At 50.5% G+C, this 25000-nt stretch overlaps 2 protein-coding genes and 1 long non-coding RNA gene across 17 annotated transcripts in view; 1 reads left to right on the plus strand and 2 right to left on the minus strand.

Moving 5' to 3' along the window:
- Positions 1–976: 976 nt before the first annotated feature.
- OTX1 (orthodenticle homeobox 1) lies at positions 977–5337 on the minus strand. Its single transcript, XM_015856598.2, has 4 exons — positions 5158–5337; positions 4279–4633; positions 3602–3753; positions 977–3100 (listed from the first exon to the last, which is right to left on the minus strand). The coding sequence occupies exons 2-4, from the start codon at positions 4373–4375 to the stop codon at positions 2345–2347; spliced, it is 1005 nt and encodes a 334-aa protein (XP_015712084.1). The 5' UTR covers positions 4376–4633; positions 5158–5337; the 3' UTR covers positions 977–2344.
- A 696-nt stretch (positions 5338–6033) lies between these two features.
- Positions 6034–25000, minus strand: part of EHBP1 (EH domain binding protein 1) — a 185121-nt gene continuing 166154 nt past the window's right edge. For 14 of the 15 annotated variants that reach the window (XM_032443929.1, XM_015856565.2, XM_015856571.2 and 11 more), the window contains 4 exons: positions 11596–11695; positions 10685–10758; positions 6626–6740; positions 6411–6563 (listed from right to left, as the gene is read on the minus strand). In XM_032443929.1, the coding sequence (XP_032299820.1) occupies positions 6473–6563; positions 6626–6740; positions 10685–10758; positions 11596–11695 (380 nt within the window). In that variant the 3' untranslated portion in view covers positions 6411–6472. Of the gene's footprint in view, positions 6564–6625; positions 6741–10684; positions 10759–11595; positions 11696–25000 lie in introns of all 15 variants that reach the window. The other variant, XM_015856563.2, reaches the window with a different exon arrangement.
- On the plus strand, positions 6740–9347 carry LOC107310699. The gene is made up of 2 exons (XR_001553688.2): positions 6740–7078; positions 7575–9347. It is a non-coding gene; the product is annotated as an uncharacterized LOC107310699 (long non-coding RNA).

Here is a 25000-nt window from a genome sequence, read left to right on the forward strand (position 1 = left end):
AGATATTTGCAAACCAGCTTCCAGAATGCAGAAAAAATGTTTAATTGCATAAAAGAAGTATATACACATTATTTCAGTTTTGTTGTTGTTGTTGTTTTGTTTTTTGTTTTAATTATTATTATTATTAAATCTGAAGCGATTTGTGAGCGAAATACCTGGCTGGAGTACAATAAAAGATGTGTGTTTTCTTGCTCTCGGCCAGCAGTTCTCCCCCAGAGCCCCAAGCCCGGCTGTGGGGCGGCGCGCAGGGACGGCGGGGACAGCGTGGAACGCAGAGCTGTGTGCTGAACGGCAGCCACGATTCTGTCAGCGCGAGTGATGGTCTGTGTGAGGGATTAATCCGACACCAGACAGGGATTCCTAATCCTTCGCTATATCATAATCTATTTACTTTGCATGCTAAGAGGATTTCGGCTTAAAAATATAGAGGAAGTGATACTAGAAATGCAGAGCGCCGTTTCCTAAAATCTCACTTCCCCCCACCCCCTCCCCTAAAATCCTCTGATGGTTTCCTTGCTAAAGTCCCATCCTGGAGGAGCGGGGACTGCAGTCCCCAACGCGCAGCCCTGCGCGCTCCCAAAGCTTTCGGTGCCCGACCGAGGGAACGGCGCTGCGCCAGGAGCGGCGCTGGCACTTCCCAGCCGGAGCTATAACCCATGTGGGATTTTACATGCGGTAACTGCTGCTCTCGTGCCCGATTTAGCGGCGGTGAGATAACGTGGAGGGCAGCAGCGGGGCTCCTCACTCGCCCGCTGCAATACAACGACCGGCGCCGTCGAGAGCGGCTCACCGCTGCCTGCACGGCACTGCGCCCGGTGGGCTCCGGGACAACTTTTCCCTGCGTAAAGAAGGGCTGTGGGGGCAGCTGCGCTGGGACGAGCACAGCCGCTGGCATAGAAACCCGACGCCGCTCCGTAAATGCTGTTCTATCTACAGCAGGTGGCACAGGATGCTCGCTGCCCGCATCGCCCGGCGATGGCGATTCCACCTGGTGCCCTGGCGTGGGAGACCCAACAGTGCTCCAGATCTTCCCAAAACACCTGTAGCACCCCACTGCCTCTGCCGTCCCCCCTCTCCCCTCCGGACTGGGAGCACTCCGGGCTGCCCTTGTGAGAACTGAGAAAAGACCGAGGCTGGAAAATGAATGGGGATGGGGGGTGGAAATCGCCATGAGAAATAATCCCCCTCCCCTTCCCACCGAGCCGCAGCCGGCAGCGGGTGCAGGGAAACGCCGGCAGCGCGGCTGAAATCTCGGTGTCGAGCATCCCTCTGTGCACCCACCGTGCTGTCTGTCCATCCGGGCTGATGCATCCCCCCTCGGAGCAGAACTACCCGTGGGCCCTCAGCACATAGCGCTACACCCAGTGGGGTTTCAACCCTTTCGGAAAGCGCTTGCCCACCCCGCACGGGGAAACGTGGTGCAGCCCGGCCAGGGAACCAATTAGCAGCGTTAATTAAAAGCAGCCTGGAGCCCGCACCCGCAGAGAGGTGCCCCCGCACAGCCCGTCCTGCTGGGAGCCCCTGGGGAGAGAGCACCGCGAGTAAGCACGGGATTCGATTTGGGGTCTGCTGGTGGGCACTGCGTGCATGAGGGAGCTACGGGGCCAATGGAGCAGGCAGGAAACCACATAAACTCCAAAGGAGAGCAGCTCCCTCCCGCTCTCCCACCTCCCCAAAACAAAAAGAAAAAACTACGTAAAAACGAAAAAAAATACCAAAAAAACACCCAAAACTTTTTTCCCCGTTTTTCTTTCCTTTTTATTATTTTTTAAACTTTTTTCAAAAAGCTTTTTGTTTTTTTGGTCTGTGGGTCACGGGTTGGCCGAGCAGCCCTTCCCTCCCCTCCTCCTCCTCCTCCTCCTCCTCCTCCTTCACTTCTCTCTCCTCTCTGGCCTCTCCGGCCCCTCGCGAACAGACGGATGGACGGAGGTGGTGAGAGGGGCTCCCGGTAGGGGAGAAAAACTGAGAAATAAAAACGAAATTAAAAACAAAAAAATAAAGAAAAAAATAAAAGGAAATTGGAAAGTTGTGTTTTTGTGTTGGGCTCGTTGCCAGCAGTGGCGGCCCAGGAGCGTCAGCTGAAGGGAACGGCCGCAGTGCTGAGCTAGAGCCGGTGCTCTTCCATCCCCAGAGCGCGGCCGCCTGCGGGAGGGAGCCAATCAGGAGCAGGGAGCCTTTGGGTTTGTGTGTGCCAAGTCCTCTTCTGTTCCATTTAAAAAAAATAATAATTATAATAACCCGGCCGGAAGGGCACGGGATGCAAATAAATATCAGTCAGGAGAGAGGGGGCCGCTGCTGAAGCAGGGAGGAGGCCTGGGGTGGGGGTCGGCGTGGGGCCAGGCCCTCACAAGACCTGGAAGCGCCAGGAGGCCTGGTCCTTGTAGTCGAGGCAGTCAGGGGAGTTGAAGTTGAGCTTCCAGGAGGCGGCAGCGGCCGGCTCCTTGTAGTCCAGGCAGTCGGAGGAGTTGAAGGGCAGCGCGGTGCCGCCATAGCCCTGGTGGTGGTGGTGGTGGTGGTGATGGTGGTGGCCCGAGCTCTGGCTCAGCGGGTGGTGATGGTGGTGGCCCGGCACTGAGGAGGGCCCCATGGGGCTGAGCTGGTGGGGATGGTGGTGGGAGTGCATGGGGGCCAGGTAGGAGCTGCAATCCACTCCCCCGAAGTAGGACGAGGAGGGCGGTGCGGGGTAGCCCTGCCCGTACCCACCGCCCTGGCCGTAGGACACGGGGTAGCTGGCGGAGGCTGCGGGCCCCGCGCGCTGCATGCAGGACGCGCCGGCAGGTGGCAGGGGCTCGGGCACCGTCACCCCGGCCGGGGCCGCACCAGGAGAGATGGAGGCCGGGCTCCAGATGGATGAGGCCGTCGTGCCCAAGGAGGCCGGGGCAGCCCCAGCCGCCGCTGCCGCCCCTGATGAGGCCGAGCTGGAGGAGGAGGAGGAGGCCGAGGAGCTGGAGGCAGCTGCCGGCGGTGTGAACTGCCCGCTGCTCTCTGAGCCTGAGCTCTCACGGGCCGGTGACGACTTCTTCTTGGCTGGGCGACTCTTGGCTCCACCACCGCTCTGCTGCTGCTGCCGGCACTTGGCACGGCGGTTCTTGAACCAGACCTGGGGGAAATGGGACTGTGAGCAATGGGGCGAGGAGCAGGGGCCCTGAGTGCCCTCCCGCAGCCAGGCAGCCTCACCCGCACCCACACCCCGCCATTACACCCACGGAGCCCTGCCCGCGCCGTGACAGCATCACCCCAAATGCCCTCAGAGAGCAGTGGGGCGTCCCATACTGCTGCACTGGGTTCATTGGAGCTTGAGGCCAAGAGAGCCCACCAAGATCAGGACTCAATAAATGGCCACGGGGAAGGGGCCAGCACCTGCACACCCACCCCACAGGCAGCACTCCGAGGCTGCTGGTGCACAGCAAGGCAGCACAGGGGCTGCTAACCCCACAGGGTAGGTGGACGGGGGAACACGAATCAAATAAGATTGAAAAGAAATACAAACGAGCAGAATATAAACAAAAGCCCCTTCCCCTGAGCAGCACGGCCCACGCACACCCGAGGGAGACTGGCTGAGAGTGGCCCACCACACCAAGTGCCCCTGTCCCAGCGGTACCTGCACTCGGGACTCGGGCAGGTTGATCTTCAGGGCCACCTCCTCCCGCATGAAGATGTCGGGGTAGCGCGTCTTGGCAAACAGGGCCTCCAGCACGTCCAGCTGTGAGCGGGTGAAGGTGGTGCGCTCCCGGCGCTGCTTCCGTGGGGTGGCTGCGGGTGGGCACCGTCACTGTGGCACCGCGCTGCCCCGGCCTGAGCATCCCCCCCCCTCCCCTCTGCAGACCCCACGTTATAGAACCCCTTGGACCCACGGCACTGCCATGTGGGGCCGGACCCCATCCCGCCGCGGATGGGGTGAGCGGAGAAGCATTTGGGAAGGATCAGGCCCGGCCGCGGTGGGAGATACATGGAGATTTCGTTGTGAGTAAATAAATCACTTTTCCACCTCCCCTCCTCCTCCCCCTTCTTTTTCTTTTCTTTTCTTTTCTTTTCTTTTCTTTTCTTTTCTTTTCTTTTCTTTTCTTTTCTTTTCTTTTCTTTTCTTTTCCTTCCTTTCCTTTCCTTTCCTTTCCTTTCCTTTCCTTTCCTTTCCTTTCCTTTCCTTTCCTTTCCTTTCCTTTCCTTTCCTTATTTTCTTTTCTTTTTCTTTTTTAAATTCTCCTTAAAATTCCCCTCCAGAACAAACGAAATCCGAGCGTGGGGAGGGGGGAGAGGGGGGCCGCGTTTGTGACTCACCCGGGTACCCGACGGAGGGGTGCAGCAGGTCCATGGCGGGGCCCGGCAGCCCCAGCCCGTTCATGCCGTACGGGGGCTGCTTGAGGTAAGACATCATGCTAACAGCCGGGCGGGTTTCCTCCAACGTCCCGCAGGAAAGTTAAAAAAAAAAACAACAAAACCCTAATACAAATAAATTTTTTTAAAAAAAAGAAGAAGAGAAAGAGGAAAAAAAAACCAAAAACAAACAAAAAAAACCCCCAAAACGAACGCAACAAAAAGAGCCCCCGGCCGAGCGGCAGAGCCGCGCAGTGCTCGGTCCGTCCCGCGGCGCCGACGCTCGGTCCTCAGGCGGCGGAGCGGGGTCGGCCCGGTCCTGCGGGGAGAGAGCGGGGTCAGAGAGCCGCAACTTCGCAGGTTCGGGGGCTTTTCTTTCTTTCTTTTTTTTTTTTTTCTTTTTCTTTTTTTAAATAATTATTCTTTTTCGAAACGAAGGTGAGTTGCGGGCGAGCGCAGAGAGGCACCGTCGCCCGGCGATGGGGAGAGATAAAGCAATTATTTAAAAAGATAATTGGATTAGGAATCAAAAGGAGGGACCGGAGGAGGGAAGTCTAATTAATTTAAAAGCGAGCGGACGGGGACGTTTTAATTAGAAATGGACGAGAGTTGAAAAGAAGGAGTGAAGAAGGGGAGCGCGGAGCGGCACCGGCACCGGGCGCGGGGTTCCGGGCCGCGAAGGGAGGGGGGAGGAGGACGGGGGGCGGCGTGGCCGGGACCCCCCCGGCCGGGTCGGGCCGGGCCCCCCCTGCGCGGCCGCGGAGCGCGGGGCGGAGCGGAGCGGGCGCCCCCCCCGGGAGGGGGCGGTGGGGGCGCGCAGCTCGACCGGGCTCCCCGCGTTACCTTGCCGCCGGCCCGCGCTGTCGGGGCGATGGAGCCGTGGCCCTGATGAGGTTTGATCGCCTCCGCGCCGCCCTACCCTTGTATGTGCGCGCAAAGCCCGTGCGTAACCAACCCGGCGCCAATCCGCGGCCGCTCCCCGCCTGACTGACAGCCGCCCGGGCAATGGCAGCGCGGCCCCGGGCCCCCCCCCCCGCCCCGCGCCGCTCCGCGCCGCTCCGCACCGCTCCGCGCTGCCCGGCGCACCGCTCCCGACCCCTTCCCCTCTCCCTGTCCCCTGCCCCTCGCCGCTCCCGCACCGCTCTGCCCCGCGGGCGACGGGACGCGGCGGCTCCAGAGGAGAGAGAGAGAGAGAGAGAGGGGCAGGGGGGGAGGGTTGTAGCCCCGGAAGGCCCCAAACTTTGTGGATTTCTTAAGAAAAAGAAGAGAAAACCGAGGGAACAGGCGCGGCGAGTGGCCGGGAGCGCTGAGAGGCGGTGAGCGCGCCCCAACAAGACGCCCGTCCGCGCTACAGCTGAACGCGAGCGCACCGCGCACCGCACCGCGTACCGCGTACCGCACCCGCAGGGCTTCACTCCCCCCTTCACCCTCTCCCCCCTCCCCCCCGCCCCCTTCTTTTCGTTTTTCTTTATTTCTCTCCTTCCCCCGTACTTCCCCGGTTCCTCGGCGGGGACACCCGAAGCCCGACGGCGACGACGAGGAGGAAGACGAAGGCCGCCCGGCGCTCCCTGTCCGGCTCCCCCTGCCGCCCCTCCCCCCCCCGCCCGCCGCTTCTTACCCCGCCGAAGTTTCCCCGGCCCGCGACCGACCAAACTTTCCCCCCCCCACCAGCTCCGCGCTGTCCGTCTCCCCCCGGCAGCACACAGAGGAGGCGCTCGGTCCGGTAAGAAAGATTCGGTTTTTATTGAAAACGCTTTCTCCGTGTCTCGACACTGTAATAAATAAACGGGGGCTCCGCGGGGCCCGGCGCAATAAATACGGCCCGGGGACAGCGGGGGGTGCGGACCGGGACCAGGACCGGGACCGAGAGGGCCCTCCCCGTGGGGTCGGTGTTGGATCTCCGGGCCCCTCTAACCCTACAGCACGAACCCGGGGTTGCGCGGAGCTCCGGACGGGACCCGCCGGCTCCGGCCCGAGGGAATGGGGGAGTGGGGGGGATTGGGGGAGAGTGTGTGTGTGTGTGTGTGTGTGTGTGTGTATGTGTGTGTTGGGGGGGCTGATTTGATTTGATTTTTTTGCAAAACATTTTTTTTCTCTCTCTTTTTCTTTCTTGGCAGCTTCTCGGCGGCGATTCGGCAGCGCAGGACGGGGCCGCCGCTCACTGCAGGACGCACTTCTCCTCCCGCTTGGCCATCTTGCCTTTGTTTTGCTCCAGAGTCCGCTCCAGGTGCTCGTCCTCCTCCTCGGCCCTGCGGGGACACCCGGGGGTGAGCGGGGGCACAGAGCCCGGCCCCCCCCGCCTCTTACTCACTGCTTCTCCTGCGCGTCCAGGTCCCGCACCAGCGCGTCCCGCTTGTTCACCAGCAGCACCAGCTCGTCCAGCAGCAGCTGCTCCCTCCGCTTCTGCGCCTCCGTCTTCTGCCAGTCTGCGGGGCGGGACGGACACGGTCACGGCACGGCACGGCCCGGCGGGGCGCAGACCTACCCGGTGCGGTACAGCCCGGCCCGGCTCTGCCCTCTGGGGCGCAGTCCGCAGCCCCTCCGCCACCCCGCCCGGCACAGCCCGCCGCCGCCCGCCTCGCCTTTCATTCTTTTAACGACTTTTAGCGATTAGCCCCGTGATTTCTGTTCCCCGCGGGACTCCGCACCCGGAGCGTTCCCCCTGAAGGGGCTCCGCAGCCGTTCGCCGTTCCCGTCCCGGCCGTGCCCCGGGGCTGCCGCTGTCACTCACCGCGCGGCCATCCCCGCCTCCCTCATTAGGAAGGTAAACAATGGGGAGGGAGGCGGCGGGGAGCGGAGGGTGGGGGGGGGGAGAAGAGGGAGGGAGAGCTTCGAAAAGAAGAAAAAGGAAAAAATAAAGGGGGGGATGATAACAGGAAAAAAAAAAAAAGGAAAAAGAAAAAAAAGGGAAAAAAAGGAAAAAAAACGGAGGGGGGGCGTTGGGGAGGAGGGAAGCCGCACGGGCTCTCCCCGCTTTTCTCTGCACGGGGCTCGGGGCCGCCTTGGGACGGGCGCGGCGAGCGCTGAAAATGCGGCGCAACGCGGAGCGACCCCCGGGGGCAGCGCACCCCGCGTGGTACCGGCGCGGCTCCGCCTGAGCTGTTCGCAGCACTTTTGCTTTTTTCCATTCCCTTTTTGTTTGTTTTTTCGTTCCCCCTCAGCTCCCCATTTTCAGCCGCAGTTGCGGCTTTGCAAACGGCGAACATCGGGCCAACATTTCAGCGTCGGCCTCGCTCTGCCCAACTCTTTTTTCCTGCCAGGTCCCCTCTGCGAGCTGCCCTTCCCGTTTTCTCCGTGGGCTCAGCGACACCGCGTCAACGGAACGCAACGATTTGTCCCGTGCTCTCTGCGTCCGCCCATCCCCGGCGGATCAGACGCGCCGTGCGCTGCTTTTACTTCGTTTCCCCACAAAAAGAGACCCGTTTGTCCCACTCTCGGGTAGCAGGTGGCAAGGAGCGGGGCCGGCGCGGAGCTGTAGGATCACATTCCCTGCTGGAGCTCCCCTCAAGCTGGCTTTAACCCAACAGCGTCCCGCCAGCAGCCCCTTGGGGTCCCTCCCTGCAATGCCGGGGTGCCCGGCAGGCCGCCACCTGTTGTGCCCGGGGGCCCTCGGTGCCGTAAGGGCTGAGTCCCACGCAGCCATGGGACGAAGCCCCAGGGCCAGATCCACGCTCAGTGCCGAGAGCTGTGGGCACCGCGCGGGCTGAAATGACGGAGTTTGTGAAACTCTCGTTGGAAGAGAAATGCTTTCAGTTCTTCACTGACTTCGCGTTGTCTTTTCCCCCCCCTCCACTGCTCGCAGGGCAATAATTACTAGGGGCAAACAAGCTGCCAGTTCCCATAGAAATGCTTTAATGCAAGTGGGCAAAAGTTCTTGAGGGAAAACCCGCAGCCCCGGCGCCGCAATAACGAAGCTGGGCACTTTGATGGAAATTAACGGGAGTTTTGTAAGGAGCGCGTTGGGGGATGGCAGGCAGCCCTTATCTGCGGTTCCAGTCAACTAGCAATCCTGAAAGAGTTTGCATCATCATCAGAGCAGCCCGTTTGATAGGATTCTGTGCTGCGCCTAATCAATCTATGGGATACCGGGCTGTGCGGTGTAACAAAGCTAAAATAGATTTACAAATGGGGTTTTAGAGGATAAGCTCCTCCACAGGATTACATATTGATTTTAAATATAAAAAGCTTATCATATAAACCATAACTACAAAAATAGTGAACCTATGCATAAATCCTTTTAGAAGAGCACCCACTTCAAACTGGAAGCCAGAAATAAATCAAGATGTACAAAACCCTAAAGAAGATCCATTTCTTGGGCAGAAAACGAACACCCCCCTCCCAAGATGTGCAAAAACAAACTTATCTCTCCCAAGGAGGCATTAAATCTTGAATTAAGAAAGGAAAAGAAAGAAGGGAAAGGGGTGGAGGCGGCGCTGGGGCCGCGCGGTGCAGGAGGATGGCCCCACGTCCCCAGCCCCGTGCGGGCAGCAGCGTGTTGCCGAGCTGCCGGACAGCAGCGAGCTGCTCTCTGCCTCCCTGCCCATCTCTGCAGCTCAAGGAGGTGGATAAAAAGTCCGGCTTTTGTTTGGCGCTCTCCTGTTTCATAGCAGCGCTGCAGCCGCTCGCGCACCCCGCAGCCCCGTCCCGCAGCCGGCTCTGCCTGCAGCCTTCCCCGCCATAAGCAGCGGGGTGAACTGCCTGGGGGACACATCACCAGCACAGCCACCCGTGGAAGTTACAGCGATTCGTCCCGGCAGCGTATTGCCATCTCTCAAGAAGTTCTTTTATCTTTTACGTTCCAACCCGGGTTGGTGTTCTGCCTCACAATCCCCTCTTTGAGCCGCGCGGTTCGGTTGGCCGCAGGCTGCGTTTTGTTTTCTCTCTGGCATTTTGCTGTGGTTTTGTTAGGAGCGCTTTTCCTCCTGTAGGCTTGGAGCAGAGCGCTGCCGAAACTTCTGATGGGATAACCATTTCTTTTATGGTGCAAAATGCACTGCACAGACTTCGTTGTATGAATAAAAAGAATACCCAAATTTTCCAGTGCTCCTCCATTTACTCCCTAATTCCCTGTTTACCCCATCAGCAGCAGTGAAAAAAAAACAAACAAAAAAACCCCAGGAAAATAAAAAAACCAACAAACCAAGAGAGAGACCTTGCTGGGTTTCAGCATCGTTCTCTGAACTTGCAGAACTGAACTGAACTGAACTAAAGACAGATGTTGTCCCAGTCAGTGTGAGCAGCACAGGGCCGCTCTGCCATCCCCAGACAGAAACACATGGCTGAGGCCACTGAGCATTTTGATTTAAGGAAGCACAGCATCTCTCACGTCCTCCTTGGTTTTAGAGCATTCCATGTACTGACTATTGCAGTGCTATGATTCCCCGCTAATCCGGCTGTCTCCGCAGCAAGCCATGTGTACATTCCTGACCCAAGTTTACCCAAGGATACAGTGCAGGCAGCCTTATGCAGAAACACAACCACAGATGGACAGATAGGAAAAGCTACCTGCAACCTGCTGCTTTCCTGCTCCCAACTTAACGCTGCCACTGAAGTCTCCAAACTAATTAGAATCGATTTATTATGGATCAGGTACCTTATCAGGTGAAGAAAGAAATTACCATGGACAGTCAAAGGGTTAAGAGGTCAATACCGAATAGCAAAATCAATTTGCATTGATCAGACAAAAGGTCCATTTTGCAGAGCCCAAAGGATTAACTTTTAAGCAAACAGCTTTGAACTATACGACAGCATTTGTGACTGAGAGCTATAAGAGGCACAGCATTATAAAACACTTTAGATATTTAAATAAGAAAATAATGCAGGCAGTGGGTTAAGCTATCTGGATGTTTATTTTTTATTATGAATCATCCCTAGGATTATTGTACAATTCACTCCAAAGCCCTGTGGAAAGTTTGAGCTGTTTCCCTGATCCCGCATGTCAATCTGCCCCTGGGCCTCATTCAGGTGAGGTGACTGAGCGCGGGGAGCGCAGAGAACCGAGAAAACCGGGTGTGTGGGACTGCCCTGATCCTGGTGTCACCCCAACCAAGGGTTTGCCTGGCAAATGCAAATCTTTGCCACAAAAAAGAGGCCTTTTTCCCAGCCAGGTGCTGGTGTGAGACCCACCCAGAGAGCAGAAGGCAGGAGCTCCCTCCAGCAGGTCACCCTGTTGGGTCTCTGCGGCCAGAAGCAGTGCGACGCTGCTCCAAAACCAACCCTCCACCTCCTTAGTGCTTTCAACTACATGTATGCCGAGGATACCACACTTTGTGCCCTGTATTTCTATTTTTCCTGACTAAACCTTGCACATGGCACCGAGGGCCCGGTGCGCTCGCTGCGTGTCATTACCAGCAGCACGGCCATTGCTTACCTTCGATAGCCAGCATGGCGCGCAGCTCCCGGTTCAGCAGCTCGTAGCGCCGCTCCAGGTCGTGCTCTTTTTCCCTAGGCGAGTTGCAAAAGTTCATCAATATGTTAATTACTAAATCATTAAACACTTAAAAGAGCCTTTAACTTGCATTGATTTTAGGACTGGCAACCGACTTTTCTCTGAAAGTTTAAGCTACTCCAAACAAGTGATACACAAACTTAAAACCTTGCATGACGGGTAACTGGGCCTTTAATGCCCTCTGTTGTACTGAGGGAAACAGTCATTTCACATCCACCCTCAGAGCTGCTGTTGTGGAATGTCCTAAGCGTAAAACATTCCCCCGGATCTAATGAACAGATTTCAGCATCAGCCTATTTGCCGAGATAACACCGGCACTATTATCCTATATACATTTTGTCCTAATGAATAATGAAAATTAGACCTGGGATTAGGAAAGCTCGATGTTTGGAGGTGGAATCTCCTGTGCGCAGCAGCACGCTAGGTGGCACACCGCAGGAGCTGAGCTGCAGGGAGCAGAGCTGCACCCAGTGCTGCCTCTCCTTGCTGGGAAAAGCTTCCTTTGGCCAGGGCACGGCGCAGAACCACCCGCCCGCTTCTGAAATGTAATCTGATTCTACCGTAGGGCCTTTGGAAATGTACCTATGCCTGGCGTTTCATATTTTTTCACAGCTCTGGTTAATCTCATGTCATTGCACGCTCTGCATTGTCAGGTCTGAAATATGAGGAAAACAAGTTCCCCGATGTGCTACGCAGCTTGCCTGTGTTCCTCGTTCTTGAGGAAACATATTAAAGTCTGATGGGAAGAAGGCAAAAGTGTTTTGCACCTGTCTGCTGTGTAAATATTCAGGTAAATCTGCCTTCTGGACTTGCATGTGACCATGTGTACTTACAGGAGGGAAAGCTGGTTCATCCGTCTTATCAAGGCGTTCTTCTTGTTAACCAGCATGAACCACTCCTGCATCATAGCTTCCTCTTCTTCTGTGTTTCTTCCTGCAATAGAAAGTGCTTCTTTACTTGGGTGGCACTGCACAAGTTAAGCTGTGTATTTCAGTTCAGTTGTCGGAAGATCCACCTCCTCTATCACAGAGCATCACAAGGCAGAATCCCAGTGGTACAACTATCACAGCACTGCACTATAGGAGTCCTGAAGTCCAAAGCTGTTAGCTTCACAAATATAACTTTGATAGCAGACACTTTTCATCATATATTTTACATCTCCTTCTGAAGTAAATATATCATCTCTATGTTCCCATTGAAAAAAGTAATCCCACTGTGGTGGGCTTGACCACCAGGTAAGCCCAGCACAGCCAGGATCACACACCATCGGGGCACACTGGGGGAGGCATGCAGCACCCCAAGGGCCCTGAATGTGCCATCTGAGGGCGTTGGTGCAAGGGAAGGGGCAGGAAGCAGCAGCAGGGCACTGCTGGTGGGTGGCTGCTCCTGGGGTGCAGCTGTACCTTGCTGCACAGCTGCTCTCCCCCAGGACCTCTGCTTCTGGTTTCGTGTAGAAAAAATCATGGCAGGTTTGCACGGCATCGACAATGATATTCAGCAGTTCTGCACTGCCCCAGAGAGGATTAAGACTTATAGGTAGAGTTTGCTGCTAAGTTACAGATCAAAGGTACTGTTGGATTGGGCCCACTAATAGGGTCTGCAGTTAGGAGCAGTGACAACTGGCAATGGCAAGGCACCCAGCAGCCCCCATTTATTTGGGGGTAGCAAGGCAGAGGGAAGCTTCTGCCTGCTCTGGGATTGCCATGCAGTGAGTGAACAAAAGTTCTCACAACCACAAATACGCAGCCCTAGGAACACGTCGGTCAGCTTCTGGCACTAATGGCACAAGGGGCAACCTCAGGGAGAGCACCTAAACCTGAGGTAGTAACTTTTATCCCTTACTGTGTCCCCACAGACAGAGTTGGCAATGGTGCACAAGGAGGGGAGCTGCAGGTCAGCACTCCCAAGGGCGTTATTTCGGTGTTCCTGTGCCGACACTGAAGGCTGCGGAACGCGCTCCGGCTGGGCTGGTTTAAAGGGAGTTAACAAAGTCCGTATTGTTTTACCCATTTTTTAATCTTTTCGGTAGCTGTTTTTGTATTCACTTCGGACCATGTGATGCCCTGACACTGGTCATGTGATAGCGGCTGCGATAGGCACAAATCCCTGGGCAGCAACAAAAGAAGAAAGAGGAAAAAAGAAAAAGCTGAGAAAAAGCTTGGCATTTGGAAAAAGGCCAATTGTACCCCGGTGAAGGCCTTTTTGATCAGCAAAATGACACATGTGTGCAATATTAATAGCGCTAGATGGTGATATTTTATTTGTTGACCACGAGCTTTTAAATTCTTGTGCACGGGGCTGAAACAGATTCTTCCCAGGCAAGCAAAATAAAATATGAGCTGCTGGACGTATAATTCTTAAATAACTCTTTTCAGCACATCCGGTGCCATGCGCTAATTTGCTTTTTTCCTTTTTTTTTTTTTTTTTCTTTCTTTGGTGGAAACACTTTTAGCCGAGAAAAACCAAGCGCTCCTTCGACAGCAGCTCCGCAAGCTGAAATCATGTTGGCAGTGCCTGAACAAAATGCACCGAGCCTCTCCCCGAGCTCAGCACACATCCACTCTGCAGAACCCCACCACTGAGCTGCTCGCATTTGTGGTTACTTTCCGAATGCAGAACAAGGGTTTCGTTCCCTCACTGCAAAGATCTGAAAATTAAAATGGGAGTAATATGCGTGCCGGTCTCTGAAAAAAAACACCAGCCCACTGTAGAGATTATTTAAATGAAGCGGGAAACGTGTTTGAGAACAGATCGATACCACGCATGCAAACCCCTTATCTGTGCCAGGACGAGAGGATGAGAATCTATCTCTCGCCCACAGATCTCAAACTTACATTTCCTCCCATAACGCAGGCACTACACCATTGTTTTGGATAAACAACAACAACAACAACAAAACCCTTTTAAAGCTAGTAAGTTGGACCATTACAAATTAATCCTGACTTTAATAACTGGTTAAAGACCCCTTCAGCTTTATAAGTAACAAAAAATATTAAAGCCTGTGATCACAGCGAGCTTTTCTCATTTCTCCTCTCACCATTTGTTATTTAATCCAATACTAGTAATCCAATTTGTCCATCAGACTTTTAAAGGGCAGAATGCAACTTCCCCAGCTTAGACACTTTTCAAAGTACAATATATTTTTCAAATGAATGCTGGATGTTTCATTTTTTCCCCAACTGTTCCTAGCTCTAATGTATGAGGAAAAAAAGAACAAGATGAACATTGTTCGCGCTGATTAAGTAAGAGCTCATTAAAGAGCTGTCAGTGCCGTACTTTGAATATGCATGAAGCATATAATCAGATCTAGTACCGTCACTAGAGGAGAATACGGTAAGTACAAAGGATTGATTTAATTACTTAGAGTGGGCTGTGGTGGTGAAGCAGTCTTGTTAGCGGCAGAGAAAGGAGGCTGTATTCCAGCACGGCCAGGGGAAGGAGGCAGAGTGAGCTTCTGCCACAATGCCTCATCTCGGGATAAAGCACTTTACACCACAGCTCAAAACGAAGACTGTCAGCTCGCTGAAAAGCCCCGAATTCATCTCATCGCGTTTAACCTCACCTGGTTAACTATCAAGCAGAGCTATTTATTCACTTACGCGCTGATTACGAGCTCTGCACTTTATCCTGCAGCTCAGTGCTGACTTCTGAGCGCGGCCTCGGACTGCGCAGCTCAGCGCGGCAGCCCTGTATGCTCACAACGCGTGGGAAGGAATGCCGAGGCAGAACCGAAGGAGCCGTAAGCACGGCATGTCCCTGTCTAAGTGTCCAGCACAGCCCTTGGTGTCGTGCTTGCACACTCCGAGGCCAGAGCCGACAAGGTTTAGCTCGTTTATTTTCTCTTTTTCTTTTCTTTTCTTTTCTTTTCTTTTCTTTTCTTTTCTTTTCTTTTCTTTTCTTTTCTTTTCTTTTCTTTTCTTTTCTTTTCTTNTTCTTTTCTTTTCTTTTCTTTTCTTTTCTTTTCTTTTCTTTTCTTTTCTTTTCTTTTCTTTTCTTTTCTTTTCTTTTCTTTTCTTTTCTTTTCTTATTTTTTACACTCTGCTGCTACCCTTCTGCTAGGGAGTTCAAGGGAGTACTCCACGCCATTTTCTGATCTGACTGTCCAGCTCAAGAGCTGAGCGATGCCTGCTCCTCTCTCCCCCTCACCTGACATCCCCCACACCCCTCCTCGGCCATCAGTGCAGACCAGGGCACCAAACTGCCCTCGGACAGCAGAAACTCCACCAGCACTTGCAGTGTGCATCTGGCTGGGGCATCTCCCACACAGGGTTCAGGCAAGGCTGCAGCATAAAGTTTGGTGCTGTCGTCCTAGGAAGCCTGGATTTTAATAACAGCCGAAAGACAAAACAACCAAGCAACCAAACAACCAACAAAAACCCAGCCCCCCTCCCCGCTCCAACTTTATTTCCTCCCATGGTTTGTCACACATATTCTAACAGTATTTTCATGACTGTTATTCAGGAACAACTTGAGCCAATTTTTACCTTCAACGCTCAAGAATTACAAACATGCATGTATGTTGCCGTTTTTTTCGGAGAACAATACAAGGGATTGCCTTATTTTCATGTTGCACAGCCTCCGGGCAGGCTTTATAAAATATCTTTTCCTTCACTTTCTTCAGGATTTACAAATGGATTTTTGTTTGAATTGCAAGCTAATTATTTATTCTATATTTAAATAAGGAACGTTTTGACAAATGCCTGTTTTGAACCAATTTCAAAGAGCAAACTGCTTTTTTTTCCCTCCCCTTTTTTTCCTGCTGAAAATACTTCTAACACACCCTTACCATCAGCAGGCTGTTGGGATGTATATGTGCCATTAGATCCATTATTTTAAAGCCTTTTGGGCAGCCAGTCACTAGATAAACCAAATATGGATTAACATGGTGAAACTGTACATTGCTAAGAAAACAGAGACTAAAGTGCTACAAAACACCACGAGTACTACTTAAAGGGAAGAGAAAGCAGCAACATGCAGGGACAGGATGGGTCTGCAGTGTAAATGGATGAACACAGTAACTCCTCTACACGATACACTGTTGTAAATCTGTCAAGATAAGCCAATAGATTCATACTATAAAAAAAAAAATCCTTACATGTAAATGTATTTAGCTGCTGTGCAAAAATGAATTACAACCTACAGCAGATAAATAATAAAGGCTTTCTATCAGCATCCCCTACCAGCCCATTCGGTCTGGCAAGAAATAACAGGTTCACAGGAATCACTTTGCATGCTGTCTCAAGCAGTAATTGTTTTTAAATTTTATTTGCACTGCGTATAGTGTGTGCCACGGTGTCATGTTAAACACAGAAAACTCCCCATCTCCCCATTTACCTCGGCAGAACTACACGAAAAACAACCTACTTAAGACAGAGCCCATTCTTCGCCCATTTGCTGCTGTTTACCCACAGTTTTAAAGCAGAATAGAAGCAGCTTTCTTCCCTCAGCGCACTTGGGTGAAGAGGCCAGCAGCAGGATGCCAGCGTGGGAGCAAGAGCGAGGCGAATAATGACCGAAATTGGCAACTTGGTCCCGCTCTTCTGCTCTGAGAGCCGTGCTATTTGCTGTCTGACAGCAGCAAGGTGACCATCGTGGCCTGTCCGAGTGCTGGAGAATTCCATGAATTCTGAAAACACACAACACTGTGCTTGTTTGCCTGCTGGAAACCAATCGAGTTGCACTCGAGCAATTAGGGGGACAGGTTTTTACGAGTTGCTGTATTAGGAGCAACCGGACAGATTGGCTTGGTTACCTGAAGGAGAACACGAACAGCAAATAAAGGAATAGTTTGAGGATGTGCCTCATCTTGTCTCATAGGAACCCAAGGAAATGCACTGAAATTGAAGGCGGTGTGTTCACAACCGATAAAAGAACTCTCTCTGCCCAAAGCCTCAGCGCTCACCATCGAACGCGTTGCCACAAGGCAATGTTGAAACTAAGAGCTCAGCAAGAATTAAAAGAGGGCTGAATGTTGAACAAGGGAAGGCAAGGCTGTATCAATAAATACTCTGACAAACTAACAGAAAACACGAGAGTGAGAAACTAGATCCTTCCTGCTATAGGATAGGGGCTAACCTCCTTCAAGAGGACAATCTTTGGCGGAAAAAGTCTAGTTTAGTCTTAAAAGATCTCAGTGTTGAAAGAGCCTCCAGCAGGCAGTGTGAACAGCTGGGCTGCTCGACCTCGAGCTTTACACCCTCCATTTCAGTATTACCACACTCATCTTCCCTCCAAAACACTTCTTATTTCACTGACTGACAACCTCCTTGGTTATTAAAAATCACTGAACGTGAACAAGAGTTGCCACCAAGAGACATACATAACAAGATGGGTGTCTTGTTTAGATGGCCCTGCAGGAGTGAGCGCTAGTGATCAGCCAGAGCCCTCACACAATTTTCCTGAATGGGAAAACGCCTAAGGAACACTGTGAAGAAAAACGCACGGCCACTAACTTGCTGTCTGAGAGCAGTTGAGGAGACATTGATGTCCACACAATGAAGCCTCATAAAGGTGGGTGCATACCACCAAGAATCTGCCAGGCTGAGCTGTATTGCATTGTAGTCTGACTACTTGGGCCCCAAAAGCACTGTAACCCTAACGAGACAGAGCCTTGGCCAAGGGAATTCCTTTATCGCAAGAACACATCAAATTAGCTTACTGTCAAGCAGAAAATGTGTAATTTCTTTGCTTTTTGAAATGGAATAAATCAGAGAGCTCACTGAGAACTTTGAGTGCTGTGCAGACAGGTTGGGGCTCTCATCACAGTGCAGAGCACGCCAGGATTTCTACTAACCACAGCTGGACTGACACAGAGAGATACACATCTGCAGCCCATGGCCTGGCTACCTGAGGTTGTCGCAGGTCACAAACTTCTATGGAAAAAGAGAGATTGTTGATTTTTCCCTACACAAATCAACACAGCAGGCATGAGAAAATAACAGAAAATCAACAGAAACACAGCACCTAGGCTTGGTAAAGAGAATGAGCGTATTTTAAATGTGAGGTTATTATGATGAAGAAAACACACAGCCTGGTAGCCCAAAATTCAGACAGCAAGGGGTGAGATTCAAGTGAAAAATCTGGGGACTCCTATAAAGCAATGCTTCCTTCCCAAGGACAATGCTGGCAGGGACCCTCAAACTAGACAGAACCAACACTAGTCCCTCTCTACCCTCCAGAATTTGTTATTCCCAAATTTGCTCCTGTAACACAACTTCAGAAGAAGCCTGGGCTTGGGAAAGCCATCAAACCTTTGCTTGCAGCACAGGAAACTAGCATTATTAGCTGGGACACCTGAACCTCTTAAACCATGGAAAAAAACCATCATTTCTCACTTGGAAATTCACCAAGATCTGGATGGTAACCTGGCAGACAAACTATTTTGCTTGCAGGTCAAAAAGCAGAGTTGGATGCTTTGTTACTGGTGACAGTAATTACTTGATGGCTAGTGACTACTCCTTAGGCCAGTCCCACCTGCCTGCTCACAAGGTGAGTGATGGTTGGTAAAGATTCTGAAGTGAGAGGGAAGTTACAGTCTTTGGATTGTGCTCTTCTAAGAGAAGTGCTTCATTCAGAATGCTTAGTCTTGGGGCTAGAAAGGGATGGCGTGCAGTAAAAAAGAACTTCTTAACTGGACAGGGCTGAATTTAACCCAAACTGCTGCCTGATGTGAGATGATGGCTGGCACCGAATATGACCATGTAGCGATGTCACCAAGAGGCCTGGTCTCACTGGGAGCTGGCAGGTTCATTCCACTGCAACCTTAAGCTTCCCAGGGCTAACCAGGCTAGGCCAAGGTGCCCCGGGGCTCCAGTTCCCAGAGCTGACAGAAAAAGTGTTTTTGGTGGTAAAAGGGAGAAAAAAGAGAGAAAAATTAAGAAAGCTTTCTGCAGAGCACAGCATGAGCTGGGAGCCCCAGGGTGAACGCGGTGCCTTTCTCCTCACCGCTCTCTTTACAGGCAGGTCCTGCTTGTAGAGAACGCCGGCTTCCAGGCATGGAGCCAGAGACTAGGCTGACCACATGAAAGACCATTTATACTGCAATACCACAAAGAAAGATGGAAATCAGCTAAAGAAGCAAGTGTCTGTTGGGTCTTGCAAGACTTCTGGAAGGCTTGCAAGTCTATTCAGTGCACTGAGGGCTCTCCCAGAGCAGCCTCCTGCTATGCAAGCTGTGCTGCCTTTGGGTGCTCTCCTTCACCACCATGATGAGGCTACAGCTGGGGAAGGCATGGGGAGCAGGCCAGCATCTCCTCCAGCCCCTAGGCAGCCAACAACAGTGCTGTGTTGCCTTGAGAAAATAAATAACCACTGTCATTTGATCACTGGGCTTCTTTACAGTGGGATGAACTCAGGTGGGGAAGGCTGACTACGCATGTTGTCTGCATTTCATGGAATCATAGAATAGCCTGGGTTGAAAAGGACCACAATGATCATCATCCAGTTTCAACCCCCTGCTATGTGCAGGGTCACCAACCACCAGACCAGGCCACATCCAGCCTGGCCTTGAATGCTTCCAGGGATGGGGTATCCACAGCCCCCTTGGGCAACCTGTTCCAGTGTGTAACACCCTCTGTGTAAAACCTTCCTCCTAATATCTAACATGCATGCAAAAGGGACTAAGATATCCCTTCCTGCTGGTAGGGAGGACAGTGACGAAACCACCTTTTAAACAGAGCCCGTCTCTCATGCAAAGAGATAATTTTCCATAATTTTCCTCCCCTAGCACTAACGCTGGTGGATACAAACCTATGTTCATTTTGGAAAATGCCAAAGAATTGTGTATGTGATTGGTTTTAAAAGCCAGAACTTGTTCTGGGGGTGCAGCACCTCCTCCCAGCTTGCACCAAGTGCGAATTCCTATTACAGACCAAGGGACTCCAGCAAGAAGCATTCAAGACCGTATAATGCAGCCTAGTAAATACAGCTTGATAATCAGGTTTGTGAAGGTGCAGAGCATATAAGGGATTTATTTTTTGATAGCGAATCTGTGCCAATATACATCATCAAGCACCCATTGAGAAGCAGAACACTCCAAGTGATTAATACAGCTAACGGGGGCAGATAAGAGATCAATGACAAAATCACCTGGTAAAAAAAGAAAAAAAAGAAAAAAAGAAAGAAAAGTAAAAGGTGTTGCATTAAAAGGGCTTTTACTTTGCATGGCAAACAATATGGAGAAACCTGTATTTTAGCACTTGTGCTCAAGAACCACTCCAAAGTATGCCAGGATGAGAAGAGAAACCCATCCTTTCTAATAATCTTGTGACAAAAGCTAAAAGACATCATCCTATTAACTAGTGATCTCAACTGCTAATGCAGAGTACTTCCTGGTGCCTTTTATGTAGAATGCTGCTATTAAAAAAACCACTAAACATTCACTGCGAACAACACAGAATCATTCATCTTTTATCAGCATCTCTTGTTCGAGGAGTATGAGAGGGGCTGAAGGTGTCATTGATATTATAGAGTGGAAATTAATCAGAAATTTTTCTCATATTTTCCTCATCACACTAATTTACTTTTGTACAAATTTTTCCCTGCTAAAAAGTTCATACCCAGCCCCCTGTTGTACGCTTTTAAGTTGAGAATATTCAACGAGCGCGTCAACTGAAAGGCACCAGGTCCCAACACAAAAAGCATTCGAAATTCTCATTTAGTTGTCTTTATTTTGCTAGCGCCATGTGGTCCTTGAAGATGTAGAAAACACGGGAAGCCGAGTAAAGATCAGAGCAGGCTCATTAGCATTCTGACAAAATTGGAGTGGTGGAGATGTATAGTTTGCCTAGTTTGTCGTTTTGAAAGCTACCGGTGGTAAGCTTTCTATTTCATTGTGCTTTTGTCTTTTTGGGGGGTTTTCAACGCAGCGGAGGTGTTTGTTAGCCTAGATTTTCACAGTGCATTGTGGGAACCTTTCCTGCACATTCAGCCTATATAGTATCATTTGAGTTCAAGTCAAGAAGTTTTTGGTGTTTTTTTTTCTTTTTTTTCTTTTCCTATTTATTTCATAATAACCCAGACTAACGTACAACCGTCCGGCTGTCAAAACCCATCCTGCCTAACACCTGTTTCATCAAGCAAAAAAAAAAAGAAATAAAATAAACTCCAAGCTGCGTTTTAAAACGAAACTTTTCAAACGCGTTGCTAGTTTTCTTCAAAAGACAAGATAAGAAGAAATTAATTTAAATTCTGCTGTTTACAATCAACTAGGAATGCATTTCAGACAGATCCAGTCGATTAGAATTCAAAAGAGACTCTTTTCCTCTATAAGATCCCAATTCTATTTCAGAGCCTCTTGAAGGAAAGATTGGTTTATGCTCCAGAATTATGTAAATAATGAACTACCTCTTAGAAGACCTAAAGAAATTATTACTCCAGCCATTTGATTTATTTTTTTTTTTAACATAAGGCTCACTTTGAAGGGCTAAAAGGGCTACATTAATGCTGCTATTCGACACAATCGCTTCCAAGTTGCAACGGAATGGATAAAAGTCTTTTGGGATGAATTTATCTGCTCAATCCTTGCAGTTGCCCTCCTCTCTCGGATGATGACCCAAAAGAATGTCAACAGCTCATTTCCCAGAGCGCTGGGAGAACCCCTGTGCCAGCCATCATCTGCGTGCTCTCAAAGCAACGTTTCAAACCTTGTGCTCCACAAATGTTTTAAGAGATCTGCTCTCATCTCTACCGCCCTGGCAGTGCTTGGGACACCAGTGCTTGGGGAATGCTGGCTGCTGGAGTCCAAGTGTGACCGCCACACAGGCGTGCAACCTGAGTGCTTCCAATTCCTGCTGTTGAACTGAAGCCATGCTATGACAGTGGCAAGCAAATGCTGAGAACCCACATATATTGACTTGTCCTTAGTTCAGCCTTTCAATTCCTTAATACGATGTGTCCAACTGCCAAAACTGCGGACACCCCTTTGGGATGGAAGGATCAAATCTGGATCAAAGGGAGTTACAGCGGTTGTGATTCTGATACAGTAAATTTTACAATGGAATGGGGATTAAAGGTTTATTTACTTAGCAATGAGGAAAAGGATAAACAAATATTAAGAGAAAGATCCGCTTTACGCAAACCCTTCAAAACTCTTTGTCACATGCCCAAACATCATCACAACGCTTGCCAGGAGAGCAAGCCTCTTCCTACCTAGGACACGGTCTGCCAGGCCAGCGAGTGATCCCTGGCCTTTAGGCCCCAAATAGCACACGCAGGGAAGGGTAGGGATGCAGCCTCACAATGCCCTGGCTGCAGAACTGGCAGATCTCCATGTCTGCACCCCTACATCATGTCTACATCCCATATGAATTGCAGTGGCTTTCATCCTGGGGCACTGGGCAATGTCAAAGCTGCACATCAGTACCCCCCACCAGCTGAAAGCAACACCCATCCCGCAGCACAAGGCAGGGGGAATACGTTAAGATGAACAAAAGGCAGAGTTTTGCCAGCTCCTAGTTGCCACCTTTATTTCAAATCGGCTTTTCATCACTTTGCTCCTTCTCATTCAAACTCCTCGTAGAGTCGAATAACCTGCAGACTGTTACATGCACAGTGGCGAAGACGACTGAATTATTTTCTATACTTTGCAATGTGTGTTTAGCTGCAAAATTATTTATCTCCTTCACTGCGTTCTGCTGCGAAAGTTTCCCCAAGAAGAATCGTCTGGACCAGCCATATCAAATTAGAGGGCAGTCAGGAGTGTCTAAGTCCAGCTTTAAAACAAATATCATAACAATTACTTAGCCATATGGAAAATAGGGTATGTCTTTCCTGAAAGCTTTTATACATTTTCTATCTCAAATTTCAACTTCATTAGAAACTATTTCTGACTAGCAAGCTGCAAGATTGCTAAATATCTGTTAACTCACCATGAAGCAAGAGACTCTTTTTTAATGGCAGAACTTTTCCAAGATGCAAATGAGCAATAATCTAATTTCGAGAGTAAATTAACTGAAGGAATCATTTCAACGTGTTGCAAAGTCCCGGGAGCAGAGCGCTAAGCGGCAGCCGTTCGCTCAGCCCGGCCCGCGCCGCTCCCAGCCCCATCTGCAGAAGAGCCTACATTGTGCTTGTGTTTGGGTTCCTCTGACTTAAAGGCCAGATGTTTCACAAATGACCAACAATCGGAGGTTAGAATAAATTAATGACTGATTTCTGAGCTTTGATGGAATTAAGCATACTTCTTTTCTCAATGTGCCATGTGAATGTTCTCCCGTTAAACTTTTTTTTTTTTTTTTTTTTTTTTTGACAAGTGAGGCCACCCGGCAGAAAACAACTGATGCAAAACCCAGGAGTAATCCCTCTGTTTAGTTCAACACTGTGGTTAGCCTTAACACTGCCTCTATTATCCAATGGATTTAGAGAAACTTTCATTTATTTGTTGGCCTCCGTCTTCAACTTTGTTGCCTTCTTTAAAGAGCCCCAGACCCATTCCTATGTAAATACATTTGCATGCAGGCACAATGACACTTTCTGGGACTCTGATTAAGCTTGCAGAACCAGATAGCTGCAGCATGCACATTTGTGATCTCCACATAAGCACTTTCCCAAATACATAGGAGCAAATGAAGCTGATGTCACCCCAGGACTTTAAAGAAAGGCTCCGTGGCAAAGCACAGCCCAAACCCCAAAGCTCTGCCCTGCAACGGCAGTGTTACATGGCAGTCAGCACCAAGTAGCTACCGTGATACAGTATTTATGCTCAACACCACGTCCTTCTCATCTCAGAGTTGCAAGGTTGAGGCTTTTTTGCTGCAAAATATCCTCTCCTAGCTGGCCGCACAGCAGAATCCCTGTTGTAACAGTAAGGATTCGCAGCTCCTTCATCTTGCGCCTGCTTTTTCTTGCTGCCTCTGTTTATAGGGAGTACCCAGAGTATAATGTATGATTATACACTGTACACAATGCAGCCTTCCTGCAGCAAATTCAAATAGCAAGCTTTGCATCCAGCAAGTCTATTATGAAACAGCACCAGGATTAATCCATGCAATTACAACCCACAAAAAATGCAGGTGGACAATCAGCACGATTCTGCCCTTCCCATGTACAAAATGCCACTACCTTAAAGGTTTAAGTTCTGCAGGAGAGGCCGGTGGACTTATAGCACACACCAGGAGCTGGTTTTGTGATTTCCCAGGCACTGATGGCTGTGGGTCACAAACAGCAGCTCCATATATCCCTGCAGTATACGTTCGAGGAGATAACGCCTTCTTCCAGGGCTAAAATGAACATCCAGGTCCTTGCTTTTGCAAGACGGTCTGTTCTAAAATAGCTTTAAAAACTTCGTATACAAAACTTTAAAAAATCGTACTAAGGCATTATTCAAGACCACTGCTACACGTATGAAGAAAAATGAAGCCAAAATATAACCACTAAGCTTAATTACACGTGAAAACACACTGCTAGTAGACAACACGTTGCATAGCTGCCAGCCCCTCAGTGAAGGCACCAGCACCATTCAGAAACCAGCTGATTTACACTTTATTTCCTTTATTCCTGAGGGCACGTGAAGTCTCTGTAAATACCATATACAAACCCAATTTCTCTCGTTGGACTCAGCACATCAATACAAAAGCAAATGAACTACCAAAGTGCCCCAATTAACAATTTTGCAAGTGAATGCAGACATCAGTGCCACACTGCAGCCATTAAAGTCTATTCCTCCCCATATCTGTTTCTGTTAACATTTCAATATAGACCAATTAAATGACCTTTCCCCCTCTCAAACTCAATTAAGCTATTTGAACATCAATTGATAACTTACCATGTATTTATGCAAAACGTGCAAGCAAGAGATTCATTTTTCAATCCTAATGATGTTTTGAGAATGAAAACCATCTTAGCTCCCCTGCCATGGTATCCCATGGCGTTGGGCTGTGTGCTGACACCCAGCAGGCATGATGGCACTGCCGTGGGCACTGCGGCGTGCTCAGTGGCCTGGCTGTGGGCACAGCACTACTGAGGTTGGTAAGGCAGCCCAGCTGTGGGCACCCTGATGGAGGCAGGTGCAAGGCAGATATCTGCTGACTGCATGTGGGCCCTGGTGGGCACTGCCCTGAGGTCACAGCAGTGGGGGGACAGCCGCCCCTTTTAGCCTGCTGGAGCATCGTGGCGCTGGGTCACAGCACACTGCTGGGTGGCACAGGGTCACAGCAGCCAACTTATGCAAAGCCAGAATTCTGTCTTTTTTTCCCTCCTCTCTTCCCCCTGCTCTTGATTTTTCACTGCTCACTCTGCAGC

Source organism: Coturnix japonica, chromosome 3 (assembly GCF_001577835.2).
Source record: "Coturnix japonica isolate 7356 chromosome 3, Coturnix japonica 2.1, whole genome shotgun sequence".
In the NCBI taxonomy this organism is placed as follows: Eukaryota; Metazoa; Chordata; class Aves; order Galliformes; family Phasianidae; genus Coturnix; species Coturnix japonica.